This window comes from Cricetulus griseus, chromosome 4, assembly GCF_003668045.3.
Source record: "Cricetulus griseus strain 17A/GY chromosome 4, alternate assembly CriGri-PICRH-1.0, whole genome shotgun sequence".
Taxonomy (NCBI): Eukaryota; Metazoa; Chordata; class Mammalia; order Rodentia; family Cricetidae; genus Cricetulus; species Cricetulus griseus.
Genome location: NC_048597.1, coordinates 86,136,914 through 86,153,180, shown reverse-complemented (window position 1 = coordinate 86,153,180; position 16,267 = coordinate 86,136,914). Strand labels below are relative to the sequence as shown.

At 42.1% G+C, this 16,267-nt stretch overlaps 1 protein-coding gene across 6 annotated transcripts in view; it reads right to left on the bottom strand.

Moving 5' to 3' along the window:
* The window catches only part of Fry (FRY microtubule binding protein), a 378,278-nt gene that overhangs the window by 148,949 nt on the left and 213,062 nt on the right, over positions 1–16,267 (bottom strand). For all 6 annotated transcript variants that reach the window (XM_035443188.1, XM_035443189.1, XM_035443184.1 and 3 more), the window contains 4 exons: positions 10,479–10,618; positions 6,393–6,483; positions 6,105–6,184; positions 5,909–5,989 (listed from right to left, as the gene is read on the bottom strand). In XM_035443188.1, coding sequence (XP_035299079.1) covers positions 5,909–5,989; positions 6,105–6,184; positions 6,393–6,483; positions 10,479–10,618 — 392 coding nt within the window. The remainder of the gene's footprint in view (positions 1–5,908; positions 5,990–6,104; positions 6,185–6,392; positions 6,484–10,478; positions 10,619–16,267) is intronic.

Here is a 16,267-nt window from a genome sequence, read left to right as displayed (position 1 = left end):
GCGACATAGAGAGACCCTGTTTCAAAAGAAAAAGCCAACAAACAAACAGCAACAACATGAGGGCTGGGCAGAGTGTTTACTTAGCATGCTTGAGGACCTAGGTTCAATAGCAGTTGTCTGTCTAACGTATGCAAGGTTCTGGGTTCAATTCCCACTACCACAGAAAGAAAGAAGGAAGGAAGGAGGAGGGAGGGAAGGAAGGAAGGAGGAGGGAGGGAAGGAAGGAAGGAGGAAAGGGCAGGAAGGCAGGAAGGCAGGAAGGCAGGAAGGCAGGAAGGCAGGAAGGCAGGCAGGAAGGCAGGAAGGAAGGAAGGAAAGGAAGGAAGGAAGGAAGGAAGGAAGGAAGGAAGGAAGGAAGGAAGGAAGGAAGGAAGGAAGGAAAAAGGGGATGGGGGTGTGGGGGAGAAAGGTCCCTAACTTGAATGTGCTACAGTTCACTGCTTTAATGTTTTATTGTCTGACACTTCTGGCTGAACACAAGCTCCACAAGCTCAGGCACACAGTAGATACAAAGTAACTATGCTGAGTGCCCTAGTTGCCTTGGAGTGGTAAGTCTGTCGACATGGACAAGGTTAAGCACAAGCTACACACACAGCCTTGCACACCCACCCTGAGGATGTCATTGGGGAGGGTATTATAGAGTGAACATGGTTAGAGCATTTTTCAAAGTTGAAATATTACTGTTAAGTCACTTCTCCTGATGAACACAGGCATTTCTCATAGAAAAGGCCTGCAGTAGAACATTTAGTCTTATAATCCTAATCTATAGCCAAAACAAGAGAGTTAGGAAAAAGGCAAGTTAGTTATGTAACTCAGTACATCAATACTATAATGAGAAGATGGCTAAATTTTTATTTTTCACTTAAAATAGATATGACTATTTTTTACTGTGAAAAAGTTCCACATGGTATAAACATGTTATTTTAGGATAAAAGTAACCTGAAAATCTATTTTCTTTTACAGTATGTGTGAGTGTGTGTGTGTGTTTAAGAAAAACAAGTCTATCTATGGTCATTCCTTTAATACTTCATTTGGTGCTGGATTTAGCATATACAGTAATTCAACAATTACTGGATTTGTGGAATTCTATGAAACTCACATCAAGGGGCCTGCAGAAATGGCTCAGTTATTAAGGGCACTGGCTGTTCTTACAGAGGACCTGGGTTCGATTCCCAGCACTCATATGAAGGATTGCAACCATCCATAACTGCAGTTTCAGGGGATCCAACACCATCTTTGGCCTCTGCACATACTGCATGCACATAGTACACACACACACACACACACACACACACACACACACACACACACACACACGCACAGACAAAACGCCCATATACATTAGAAAAAGGAAACAAAGAAAAGTACAAAGATAAAGCTTTGCTTTAAACGGTATTGTACATAGGCACAGAAGAAAAGAAAGGAACACACACTTTTCACATCTATGAACCTAAAGAAAAGTATCAAATTTTAACTCAAGTAAGTACTTAGAAAACCTATTTTAACTTAATTTCTCTTTAAAAGAAATCAGTACTATCTTTGAGTATCTCAATATCAAAACAGACCTGAAGGCCAGGGATTAAGTGGCATGGTCACCACCAAAGTTAAACACAGGTTCTGTTAAAGCTTAGAGACCAAACAGAGTCCTAAAAACTGAAGTCGCAAGGGGGGATGGGAGCTGATATACAACATAAAATGGAATGATGTCATTCAGATTTATAAAGAGGGGTAAGATTATCACACTGTGCCAGCTAACCATGTATCCCTCCCTCCTCCAACAATCAAGCAGAACTTCTCCAGTGAGATGATAAAGCAGTGTCCCTGGTGTACGAAGACATACTTCATGGTGGCATTAACCTAAGATGGCACCATTTATCAATAAAGGTGGCACATTGTCTGGCTGAGGACAGCTCATGAACTGTCTGGGTTCATGAACACTTTAGGAGCAGACTGGCCAGAGTATCTTTGAAAGTTATAATTGACTTTGAAAACATCAACACATAACTGATGAGAGAAAAAAAACTTTAATAATAGGAATTAAGGAATTTGTCAATGTAGTGAAAGCTAGGATATACCATTTTGATGTATTTCTTACAACTGCTATAGTAGAGTCAGGACAATTTGGCATCATGTATATATATTTATATGTGTGTGTGTGTGTGTGTGTGTGTGTGTGTGTGTATGCTTAGTGGATCACATATCTAAGCTGGCATAGGGATCATTGTAATCTTTGGATGCTGCCTGTTGCTGCTAAGAAGAGGCATTTCTTCCCTTTCCTACCCTGTTCTACTCTTTCCTTGCCCTGCCTCTTCTCTTACCTTCAATTTTTGAGACAGCTATCACTGTGTAGCCCAAGCTGGCCTGAAACTTATGAAGTCCAGGCTAGCCTCCGACTTGTATCGACCCTTCTGCTTTAGTCACCTGAGTTTGGGACTGTGGGCTTGAGCCATCACACTTGGTATGGCACCACTTCTCAACTTGGTCAGAGTCTACAAAGCTAAGGGAAACCATTTGGCAATATCCAGTATCATGTATTATTCATAGAAACTAAGAGAAGAATAAAACTTTATTTTTATGTTATCTTAGCATACTAAACTTCCCAAATTACAGTATGAGAGATTATGCTAGAATAATAACAAGGAAATATAATGATATTATCAAAGTCTGATAAATCAGCAAATACACATATTAATACCTTCTTTTAAAAATCATTTCTAGGTACACCTGGATTAATTGCCAGATAATTGCAGCTCTATTCAATTTAATGCCAGTAAATTCACTACTCAATTAAATGGAAGTCTTTCCAAAATGCATTATTTCTCCTTTCTTTAGTGACTCATGAACCATAATTATCATAATAATTTTTTTAAAGTATACTCAGACTCAGGCACAATGGCATGCAGTGCCTGTGGAGGCCAGAAGAGGGTGTCATAGCCCCCAGGAACTGTAGTTACAAGTGGTTGTGAGCCACCCACATGGATGCTGGGAACTGAACTTAGGCCCTCTCTAGTCCCTGTCATTTAATCCTATGTGTACTTTGTCTGGTTCTACTCTGTCACTATCTGCCTTTGACCTTGATACATCTCCATATGCCTGTGTCTTGGCCTCTAGAAGTTCCCCCTCCACTTTCTAACACTGATGTTCTCCTGTGTTAGAAAAGCTGGGAAACCAGCATGGGCCTCATCCAGACCTCCTGAATGTGGGTGTCAGTGAGGAGACCTTAGAAATCTATGGGGCCTCTTGTAGTGGATCAGTACTTATCCTAGCATAGGAATGGACTTTGGGAGCCCATCCCACATGGCGGGATACTCCCTGAGCCTAGACACTTTGGCCTAGGCCTTATCCCCAACAGTAAGACAGACATTGAAGACCCCCTATGGAAGGCCTCACCCCCGCTGGGGAGCAGAAAGGATATGGGATAGCTAGGGTGTTAGTTGGGGGGGCAGGGGAGAGGGGAGAGAGAGGGGTCTGGGATTGACATGTAAAATAATTTTCTTTCTAATAAAAAGGAAAAAAGAAAAAGAAAACAAGTCATTTGGGTGGGTAGGAAACATGGATCAGAGTGAAAAAAAATCACTGCGATGCATGATGTGGTGACTCTGTTTTCTATGGTCTTATCTGGGTAAATATTTGAAAATGGTTTGGGGGGGCCAGTGAGATGGCTTGGGGAGTAAAGTGCTTGCTGCCAATTCTGGTGACCAGAGTTCAAGTCTCAGGACCCATTAGTGGAGGGAATCAACTCCTGCCAACTGTCCGTGACCCCTAATAAAATAATGATGATGATGTAAAAAGTTTGTTTTGGTAAATTATGTATTTCTGTGCTAAGTGAGGAAACTCCATTTCCCTGGGGTGAGGTGGTTATTTTTCTTTTTACTGTTCCCTAAATAATGCAGTGTGTTAACTATTTATTCATCATTCACATGGTATTGGGGTTACAGGTTATTCAGATATGATTTAACTGCATGGAGGAAGAACAGAGTTTATATGTAAAGACTAGGTATACAGTTCACATGAGACAGGAGTGTCACAGATTTTGGCATCCACAGGATCAATCGGGGACCAAATGGAACAGAACACACCAAGGGAAACTAAGAAAATGCTAAGACTTTTCCTCTTTGGATGAGTTTATATGGTTTTTAAGATTATTTTTAATTTTTACCTTTTTACTACTTGAGCATTCCATAGATGTATATTACATGTTTTGATAAAACCCAACCCCATCTCTTTCAACTCCCTCCTATCCACTATTCCACCCCCCAACATTTCCCCCAATTTTATGTGTTCTTTTTAAAAACCCATTGAGTGCACATAGCCCTGCCTGCATTCGAGTAGGTGGGAACATCTACCGAGGGCATGGGCAGACTCTCCAGTCCTATATCCCGGAAGAAAACAGAATCTCTGCCCAGTAGCCATCGATTGCCAATAGCTCCTCAGACAGGTGGGGAGTTCATGAGTTTCTCCTGCATCCATGCTGGGATTTTGGCTTTCCTTGTACAGGTCTTACACATGGAGCCATAGCTGCTGTGACTTCCTATGTCAACAGCCCTGTCATGTCTGGCAAACCCCGTTTCACTGCAGGAGACCATCACCTCTGATTCTTAACAATCTTCCCTTTTTCCATGATGCTTCCTGAACCTTAGTGACAAGGAGTATGACACAGACATCTCAGTTAGAGCTGAGCCCTCCACAGTCCCTAACTATACATTGATCCATCACCGGTCCCTGCAGTCATTGCCATCTACTGCAAAACGAAGTCTCTGTGATGATGGGTGGGTGGTGTACTAATGTATGGATATGAAGAATTCCATCTTGCCGGGTGGTGGTACACACCTTTAGTCCCAGCCAGAGGCAGGTGGATCTCTGTGAGTTCTAGGTCAGCCTGGTCTACAGAGCGAGATTCACGACAGCCAGGACTACACAGAGAAAACCTGTCTGGCGGGGGAGGGGGAGGAGAATTCCATCTCTTGAAGCTAAAAGTTTTTCTGAGAACTGTGTTTCACAAGGGCTGAGGCATCACTTGCTGTAAGCTGTTCTCTTGGCCTGAATTTGTACCACATCCTTAGCTCATTTTTACCTAATGGAGACATCCAGGCTCTTGGCTGACTTGCCTCTGGGTTGTATAAAATGAAGGCTGGTGAGTAGGGTGTGATGTCACTTCTGGAATAAGTTTCTCATTGCTCACAGTCTAACAAGGCTCTGTGCTAGCCTGCTAAGTAGCATCCTGGGGCCAGATAAATTTAGCAATGAGAATTTCCCCCCTGACTTGTTTCCATGACAATGTCTGGGGCATTTTTAGCTCAGTTGAATTAAGGAAGGTCTGGAGTAAAAGGGACATTGTAGAATGGAATCTTCCCACTTAGAGAAGATAGATTGTGACTATCTGGTCCTGGAAGATTAAAAAAATAAAACTTGAAGAACCAGTAAACTTCTTTGGAATATTTGAGCACAGAGAAAAGTAATTTGGTCAGGTCCATTTTTTTTTTTCCTTGGAAGCTGTAGCCTGAGATGCAGGGATGTGGTGGGAATTGGCCCAACTGCCAAGAAGGAACATCTCACTTGGACTTGCTTTCAAGTGGTTCAGTGGTTCTCAACCTTCCTAATGCTGAGACCCTTTACAACAGTTCCTCATGTTTTGGTGGCCCTCCCCATCATAAAATTATTTTCCTTGCTACTTCATCACTGTAATTTTGCTACCGTTATGAATTGTAATATAAATATCTGGTATGCAGGATATCTGATATGCAACCCCATGAAAAGGTCATCTGGCCCTAAAGGGTCACGACCCCACAGGCTGAGAACCACTGCTCTAGTTGGTTTTATAGGATGGGCACATACACCAAAATCAATGCCAGTTCCTATGCAAATGCTCCTTTAAGTTAGGGCACTCCGGGCTCCGATGTCCCCTTACTTGGCTTGTGCCAGTACTCCGATGACCTCTGCATACAGATCAGCCACAATGTGCATGTTGCCAGTGTTGGGACCCAGGTACCTGAGTGAGACAGAATTAAACAAGTTAGGGAGCTGCTGCTCAGAAAAGATTACACAGCTAACTTAGAGTTAAACACTCAACTTTGTCAATACCCTAGGGAGAGAAGTCATCTTACCCTTCTTTGTACTTAAAGTGCTTGAAAGCCAGGTTAATAATGTCATGTATTAAGCTGTCTATTACAGGATGGAGGGGGATCTGAAAAAGAGAAGATGACATTGAATTTGGAAGGAATTATTAAACAGCCTATCAATAACAGTGACTCCACTAATTAATAAGATCCATTTCGATCAATAAACATGGTTCACATTGTCTAGTATTCGGAATTCATAAACCATAAACTCAGACCTTTAAAACTTAGTTTTACAAAATATTAACAAAAAGTGATAATAAATGAATTGCTCACCTGTTTCAAAACTTCTATTAACACCAAAGAAAAAATAAAATCAATGGCCAGGTCTCGTCTCTCCATTAAATAGTCTCGCTGCTGTTCATCACTGCAAAGTTTAAAACATCACAGTAAATGGCACAGAAGGCACTTTTAGGGTGAAGTACTTCATCAGCAGGCTGCACTCAGTCCCATGGACTACAAGCCTTTCTGTCATGATGAGATCATGTGTTATCTGCATAGGAAGGCTACTTCTGTTTGTACTGTGGTTTACTGGGCAAATACTGCCAGAATATCTGACTTCAAAAATTCCAACCACAGAAGCCTAAGTAGCTATCCGTGGGTCTCTAATCTCTTTCTGTGGATTTTTCTATAGTCCCCTTACAGCCCTGGCATGCTATTGTTTATAACATATGATCCACACATGAGATGGCGCTTCCAGAGTGGAGGTGTGTATTCAAAAATTCTTGGGACATAATGTAGCAATGTAATTAAGGGAAGGATTTCACAAAGGCTCCTAAGTAATAAGAAGCTAGTGTCATCATCAATGAGAGTGAGACCAAAGGAATGGAGGTAATTTAGCATTGCTTTTCTATTCTTTCTTGCTGCCCCTTCATCACTTGGGATTTAATGCCAGGAGGAAGGAATTGAAGCCAAAACCGGAAGACCAAAGTGAAGCTGGAAGAAGGAGGGGTGGGGTCATTTGCACTCATTCAAAAGTTAGGGAGCTGAAAAAGGAATGTCAAGGGCAGAAATGTGTCATCTCTGTCCCAGTTTCCCGCCTACTGGGTACAGGCTGAGAACTCCTTGAAACTGAATGACATCCTCGGCCCTTAGTGGTGGCTGCTGCAATGACTGTGCAGTGAGAGGACCTGACTTGAAATTGTGGCGCTTCTACTTGCTAGCTGTGTATCCATCTATGAACAGATATGCTAATAATAAAGGTGGGGTGTCCCCTACCAAATGCTGGCGACCAGAGAGTCGGATGTATTTTGACTTTGGAGTATTTGTATCCATAAAGTCTTGGGGGATGGGAGCCAAATCTAACCATGAAACCCACTTATGTGTGGTGAGTACCTCGTGAGTAGCCTGTAGAATGTGTTGAGCATACTCCTATGTCGTCTGTATCTGTGGCATAAGATCAGCCGTGGAGCCATTTTACTTTTGACTTCCTGTCGACATCAAACTTTTTTTTTTTTTTTTGAGCATTTTAGTTTTTGGATTTTTCCTATTAGGGGTGGTCAACATTACACACATGAAAGTTTAAGGTTGTCAGGCATGGACAGTATTTAGTGTAATCTCCTAAGCACATAAAGGGTCCATATTTGTTGATGATGACAAGAAGGTATTTTAAAAATAAGCCAAAGGAATTTTAAGCGTGGAACGTTTTTTTGTCTTTAGGCATGAAGGAGTAAGAAGAAAAGGTGGAATTTAAGATATATATTGTATATATACATACATATACATACACATATATACCCAGACACACATATATAAACTTCTGGAAGTGCCTGTGACTGTTGGAAGTCACATTTGAGTAGGTTGGTGAGGCTAAGAAGGGAAGTCATGAAGGGAAGCTATGGTTTCACTTTTCCAAGGGGAATCATTTCAGATCATTTAGGAGCAGTCGGCCAGGAGGAAGAATGTAGACAAATCCGTCTGAAAGTCCTACAAGAGCCACTTGAGCTAGATGCGAGAAAGTGCTATGGTAGCCTGGAGCGGACATTAAGCAAAGCTATATTCAAAAGAGAATATTCCCCAATGGAGACCTAAGCATATGCACACGAGAAGGAAACTGGAAGTTTGGAAGCAAGAGCAACCAACCTCTCAAGACAGTCAGCTGAAGTGGAAAGTGCCTTCTTGCCAAATGGGTGTTAAGTCCTTAAAAAGTGGCTGGAGAGGGCAAGTGAGGTGGCTCACACTACCTGCTTGAAGTGAAAGCTTGACAACCCAAGCTTGATTCCTAGAACCCACCATGGAGCTGACTCCCAAAGCTGTCTTGCCTCTACTCCAGGGCATGTATACACTCATACCCACCTCCCACCGGCCCTCCCCCCCCCACCGACCCACCACCTTCACCCATCCCCACCTAGTAATACTAATGATAATGATGATGATGATGATGATGATGATGATGATAATGATAATAATAATAATAATAATAATAAACAGAACTATTTCAAAAAGTGCCCAGAGAACCCCAAGAAAGGGGTAATTCCTGGCTGGGGGAAAAACAAAACAAAACAAAAAAGCCTTTTTAAACCTCTGATTTTATTTAACAAGGCAAATTATGTTTTCAGATAAAAATATATATTTTTCTAATTCTTATTTCAATTTTATTACCTAGTTGAGGTTCCACTGATAGCAGGCAGAGGCATCCGATAAACACTTGGCCGTGAAAATGTTGCTCTTACACTAATCTTAGAAGTCATGACCCAGCGTTAATTCCTCCCACTCAACTATTTTCAGTTGCTCAGTCCTCTCCCTCAAGTTCCTCTTTTAGTCACAGCCTAGCTACGTCATACTCTTGAGACTCTTGTTCTCTTAGCTTTTTCCCAGGCACAGATGTTCTTATTTTAAATGTTGAAGTATAGCTAAAACTCTAATGAGGTAAACTTTGCTGTTCTAATTCTGTGGGCATATTTGACCTCAAAATTGACCCTGGTGATCTGCAAAGAACCAGCAGTGTTAAGAAAACAAAAGCAAAAACAATAAAAAACAACGACAGTGACAAAATCAACAACAAAGCCCTGCATTTTTAATTCATTAGGAAATCAACTCACACAGAATCTGGTTTTGGTAACTGAATTCTGACAGGGCAGAGGAAAAACGACCAAACTCACTTTGTTCAGTTCTTGCAAATGGCTGCAGGGTCCCTGTGGAGTCACCCCCAGGGGAGTGTCCCACTCACAAACCAAATGTCTGACAGAAGTGATTTCATGCATTTAGTGTAAACCATTTTCAGACACACAATGGAAATTCTGCCATCAAAATGCAATATATTAAAAAGTTATTCTTGCTAAGGGGGCTGGAAAGGTTATCACTTAAGAGCACTGGCTGCTCCTGCAAAGGACTTGGGTTCCCAGCACCCACATGGTGGCCCACAACCATCTGTAACTCTAGTTCTAGGGGATCTGATGCCCTCTTCTGATTTCCATGGATTCTGCATGCATGTGGTTCACATACATACGTACAGATAAATACTTATATACATAAAATAAAAAAATTAAAAAATAAAGGAAAAGATTAAAGGGAGATTGTTAAGGGGGATGATAGACTTTCGTTTTGGAATCAGAAAACACTGTAGAATCAGATAGTAGTGAAAGCTGCTCTGAGTAGAGAGCCTGAGAACCCTGAACACACACTTTATAGCATCCACTGTTATGTAGACAGTACAATGCCCAGCATCTTATTATTATTTTTTAAAAGTTGTATTCATTCTTTTTCATGTCCATAATTCTTTTCTTTCCTTGCCTAGGTATAATGCATTCATTTCAAACTTGGGAAATTAAATGTTTGTCTAATATTTGATAGTCATGCGTTAACTTGAGCCCATAAGACTGTTGTCGGCTGCCGAATGACTCAGGAAGCAGTAAATGCCACTTCTCAAGCCCACGGGGAAGAGGGACCACAAGGTACACAGACATAGTTCTTAGCTGCCAGGGGACGTCACAGGTATTCATTTAACATCCCCATTCACATCCTCACACTGAGGTACAGACTGCTGCAGCCCTGGGCCCTTTGGCCATGCTTCACTAAACTAACAGGTCAAAATGTCTGATGGAGTTACTGAGCCTTCAATGGCCTGATCCTGGGTGTAGACTCACTGTAGAGGAAGGAAGCAACCTGCTGAGCTGGGCACATTCTAGTCTGTCCCAACACATATAAATAAGGTCCTGTACATTTCCAACCAGTGACAGCTGGCAGTGACAGAATGTCCTACATGCCTGCCCTAGTACAGACCAGAGGGCCCAGAGCATTTGCATTTCCTGCAAAGTTGGGGAGACCTGGGTACCCTCTAATCCTCGTTTTGAAGTATATTGAAAGAAGAGGGTACAGTGAGGTAGGAATGAGAAACAAGAAGCCAACACCCACAGAAAGTACCTTTTGGACTTATTGCTTGTTCTCGGTCTGTACTCATGTGATTCGTCCTCAATGCCGTTTTGCCTTTTGTACCAGTCAAACAGTGTTCGCAGAATGGAAGGCAGGCAGTACTCAGAGAGGGAACTCATGGAGCTGATGACCTTCAGGGAAAGAGAGACACAGGCCATCAGAAGACTTGTCCAGCTCCCGAGACACTGGCTGTTTCATAAATAATCAACCATAAGCAATACACACCGTCAAGTTTCCTTACACATGCCCAGCCATTTCTTTCACGAGTTAGTATATCCTGAGGAGGCAGACATTTCTCATATAATAATTCTGTGGCTCAAGACAGTTCATTACTCTGAATGCCTTTCACTGTAGGGATCAGATGTTCATTGCATTTGAGTTCTTCATGAAGCCACCACCATTATTCACCATTGTCATCTGCCATAATAACTGCACTGCTTTGGTCTTCAGAAGTTCTTATAGTGTAAGTCACTATCATTCAGTCATAAATTGTTCAAGTGAAATAGGTAAACCAGGCTCCCAAACAAATAACCTTCACGACAAAGCTAGGTCTAACTTCTTTTTAAAGTGAAGCAGTCTTGTGAGCTGAGCTCCCCACCATCACTTTTAATACCTTTAGACTGTGCAAACATGGATTTTTTTTTCTCAGATTCTATTATCCAGTACCGAAATCTCCTCTGTAACAATAGTTGTAAGCACACACACAAGAGTCATGGGTTAACAGAAGTTAACCATGAACAGGATGTTGCATTTAGACCATTCTGTGAATCTGGATATCAGCCTTTCCAAACTGAAACCAATTTGGTGAACTTTATCCACCTTGGCTATGCCCACAGCCATAATACATTTTCCTGATGTGACTTTCCATATAGCAGTAACTGTTTGGAAGAAAGCAAATCATGGGGGTTATGGTAAACATCTCCTAGTTTTTGCTAAAGTTATTCCAACATAAGAAAGAATATTTTGACCAGTTGGTGGTGATGCACACCTTTAATCCCAGCAGGTGAATCTCTGTGAGTTTAAGGCCAGCCTGGTCTACATAGTGAGTTCCAGGACATCCAGAGTTGTTACACAGAGAAACCCTGTCTCTAAACCAGCCCCTACCTGAAAAATGGAAAGAGTAATTTGGGTCTGGAGAAATGGCTCAGCATTAAGAGCACTTGCTACTCTTGCAGGGGACTGGGTTTGGTTCTCAGCATCCACACATCAGGTCAAAACAACCTTATGCCCTAAGGGAGGAAGGTCTTGCTGGCTGTCTGGCTACCAGACTCCTTCCTTTATGGGAAGTGGAGCCAATGGCCACATGAATTCCAGCTCTGTTCTGATGCTGAGAGTGGCAGGCTGGGCACAAGGATGTCCTTGTTGCCTTTAAATAATCATAGGCATCCATAGGCACTGCACACATAAGGTCTCATATACATTCATGCAGGCAAACACTCATACACATAAGATAAAAATAAATAAATCTTTAAAAGATAATGAAAGGGTATTTCTCCAAATTGCCACTGATTAAATTGTGTCTTGCTTTAGCTCAGTGGTAGAGTGCCCTGGGTTTAGTCCCTAATCTAGTAAAATATAAGTAATGATTAAAAAAAAACCAAAATATTTTGATTTGGGAGATGAAGCAGATTCTCCCACAAAGATAAAATGAACCAGAATTCATGGTCCCTAAGGTAGGATAACTGTCTCAATTGTCTGCTATTTCAGTACTTAAGACTGATCTGGGGAAGATCAAGGAGAGAAGGACACTGGCTGAAGCATGGTTTTTATTCTAGATGGCACCCTGGAACAGTAAACAGAGGTATCAGGGAAAATTAATGAACTGTAAATAAGGCATTTGGTTGGTTGGTAATACACCCATGATGGTTCCTTCCAGCAAATGTAGCTTGGGAATACGAGATGTTAGCAGCAGAGGAAGGTGGTCATGTTGTGCTGTCTGTGCAACTTTTCTATAGATCACAGACCATTCTAAAATAAAGATTATTAAAAACACTCTTGGGGCTGGAGAGATGGCTCAGTGGTTAAGTGTACTGGATGCTCCTGCAGGGGACCTGGGTTCAGTTCCCAGCCCCCACCTGGTTGCTCACAACTGTCTGCATGCACTTCTCATTCCAGGGGATCTGATGATGCTCTCTTCTAGCTTCCATGGGCACTGGGCACATGTGGTGCACACGCACACTTCACAAGTGAACACTCATATACAACATTTTAAAAGTAAGTAAAATTTAACTGGGTCTGGTGATGCACGCTTTTAACCCCCAGCAGTTGAGAGGCAGAGGCAGGAGGATCTCTGAGTTTGAGGCCAGCCTGGTCTACAGAGTGGGTTCCAAGACAGCTAGGGATACACAGAGAAATCCTGTCTCAAAAAACATAGAGAGAGAGGAGAGTGAAAAAAACAATGATAACTCAAAACCAATCTTGTGTGAGATATTACCGTCTCTTATGGCTACAAACCTATACAAGAGACAGACTTACACCTCCTTTCCAAACATCTCTGGGTAGAGCTCACTGTAGTCAGCTGCTTCATTTAGGCATAAACTGTGCTGGTTAGTTTTTTTTTAGTTTTGATTTTATTTATTAATTATTATTACTGTTTTGCTAACTTGTCACAAGCAACGGTCATTTGGGAAGATAGAACATCAGTTGAGACCTTGCCTTCATAGATTAGCCTGTGGGCTAGTTTGTGGGCATTCTCTTGTTTAATGACTGATGTAGGAGGATCCAGGCAACTCTGGGAGAAGTCACCCCTGGGCTGGTGGTCCTGGGTTCTATATGAAAGGAGGCTGAACAAGTCACAAGAAGCAAGCCAGTGAGCAGCGTTCCCCCACAGCCTCTGCATCAGCTCCTGCCTCTAGGTTCCTGCCTTTGCTTCCCTCAGTAATGAACTACGATCCAGATGTGTCAGCCAAATAACCCTTTCCTCCCCAAGTTGCTTTCATCAGGATCTTTATCACAGCAATGAAGAAACAAACTAACCCCCTCCCCAGTCTCAGGAGAGGCTGTGCATAGGATTCTGCAAGCCCCACTATAAAAATCAAGACAAATTTCTCTCTCATTGAAACAGGCCACAAAGCCTGTCTCAATTTGAGAGCATCTGCAGTCACTTTCTACAGCACAGGGTTGACAGCATCTCAGAGGGAATGACAGGTCAGCAGGGGGACCAATGTGTCTTTCTCATCTCTCTGTCACTGCCCTTCAGGAGCCAGGCTTTCAAGAAGGAAGGGAGGGATCTGCAGGGGCCTGGCCCTCAGAACCCAGGAAGGGAGGAAGGTCTTGCTGGCTGTCTGGCTACCAGACTCCTTCCTTTATGGGAAGTGGAGCCAATGGCCACATGAATTCCAGCTCTGTTCTGATGCTGAGAGTGGCAGGCTGGGCACAAGGATGTCCTTGTTGCCTTTAAATAATCACGCTTCTCCACCACCAATGGGCCAGAGACTGGACAGCAGGTGGAGACGGAGTGTATAGAATCATAGGCTCATTTCAAAGGGTGTTTTCTTTTTGGGAGTGCGTTGAAGAGTACTAAATGTACTTTTCAAATGTTCTAATATTTGCTTTGGCTTTTTATGTGTAAATAGGCTAAAAGAGAGTGTCCATTATGTGACCTCGAAGAGGGTGGCTTTCCTGAAACATTTCATTATCCATGCTGAATGCAGAGGGAAGCTTCACGAATAAATGTTTGAATGCTTACTTCATGAGGTCACTCCGTACTTTATAGTAATAAGACAGATTTGTCATGAGTGGTGCACTTGATGCACAATTTAAACTCACTCCAGTGATGGTTTTGCAAATGAGTTCAAGTGCCAAGCAACACTGGGGGTCAGGGTACCTACTGTGTAAATTCTCTAAAATACTGACATTGTAAAATCATTGCATATGCAGTTTGCTTTCACTCAATCATATACTGCATTACTGTTTAATTATAGTCTGTTTAAATGGTAAAGGGCTTAAAGATTTAATTCAGTACCTTTTTTGGGGGGAAGATTAGTAATCTTTTTTTTTGTTATTTTAACATCTTGGCTATTTTATGGCATATACCATTCTACAAGAGTAATTCCAGAAATGCCAAATAACACTAATAATGTATAAATCCAACACTGATTATTTGTTATTTTTAATTGCTTATTAATTTTCACTTATATTTTTTGTATTTTATATGTTTGCCTCTATGTATGTATACCACGTGCATGCAGTGTCCATATAGGCCAGAAGACGGCATCTGGAGCTGGAGTTACAGGCAGTTGTGACCCCACCATGTGGGTGATGGGAACTGAAGTCAGGTCCTCTGCAAGAGCAGCCAGGGCTCTGAATCACCGAGTCATCTCTCCAGCCCCTCCATCGCTTATACATTTTAAATATATGTTCACTGCATTGTAGAACTACAATGAATGTTGTAACACTGCAATTTCATGTTTCCTTTTAAAGAAAACCGTAAGTGCCCATGATGCTGTCTCAGCTCTAGTATGAGGATCCATTTTACCATGAGGTTCTTGTTATTAAATGATTTTTTTTAACAACATAAGGTGCCCAACACCAGTAAGAAAACCTAAAAAGAAAGTATTCAGAACATTTAAGTGAGTTATCTGGAAATCACAGCATTAAATAACACAAGCAAAGAATGTAGGACATATTACCCAGCAAACACTTGCAACTGATGTCCTCAGAACCCAGCAGGTGATGACTGACCCTTCCCCTGGCATAGTTTCATAATTTCCCAAGGGCACTGAGACTACGCTTAGAAGGTCTCGGCTTCACATTACAGCTCCATGGGCCTGGCGCAGCGCCATTTCTCTGAAGCACTGAGTCATAAACCTAGGCTGGGAATACTTAATCTTGCTGGGTTTAACGAGGACAAAAATGAGACGCTATAAAACGCAGGGCACATAGTCAACTTTCCAGAGTGTCGATTTCATTCTTCCATTTCCAGATATTGAAAGAAAAGTCCAGATGTAAAGCACATCTGATTTCTGCACAACAAAAGGAAGTACGGAGAGGATGAGCAACTATTAACTACCCCTCAGACAAGGGCAACTATCTAGATTGTATAAAGAGCTGCAAAAGCTCAACACCTGACACTCAGAACTGCCTATCAGTAAAGAAGCCAATGAACTCAGCTGACAGTTCACATGAGAAGGAAAACAAAGGACCAGTAGATATTTTTCAAAGTGTTCACCTCTCAACTGGAGTGGTTATCTGTGCTTGATACAGTGATGCGGACATTCTAGCATGGGTGGTATAGTTGCCCTTGCTAGAGTAAATGGCACTCCAGTCCAGTTCATGCATGCAACTCAAAGTAAAAGCAGTGGGGCCCTAACAGACAGACACACAGACAGACACAGTCAGACATGAATCCAGGAAGGGAAATTGTTGGGAGGGAAGGGCTCGGTGGAAATGGGATGGAAGGAAGAAAGGATAATAGGGACTGTAATCAAAACAGATCATATATATTATGTAGGAACTTGTGAGAGAATTTTTTTTGAGACAAGGTTTCTCTGTGTAGCTTTCTAGACAAGTCTGACTTTGAACTCACAGAGATCCACCTGCCTCTGCCTCTCAGTGTTGGGACTAAAGGCATGTGCTACCACCACCCAGCATGAAAGAATTTTTTAAAGCATTCACCATCCTTAGGTCTTGAGGGAAGGCAAACTGAAACTCCTCAGAGCTGCAATCACACTCTTGTCAGGACGGCTGTCGTCAGGAAGATGCAGGAGATGAGGGTGTGAGGCGAGAAGGACACTTACAGGTGGTAGGCAGGTAAACTGGTGCATCCCTATGCAAATCAG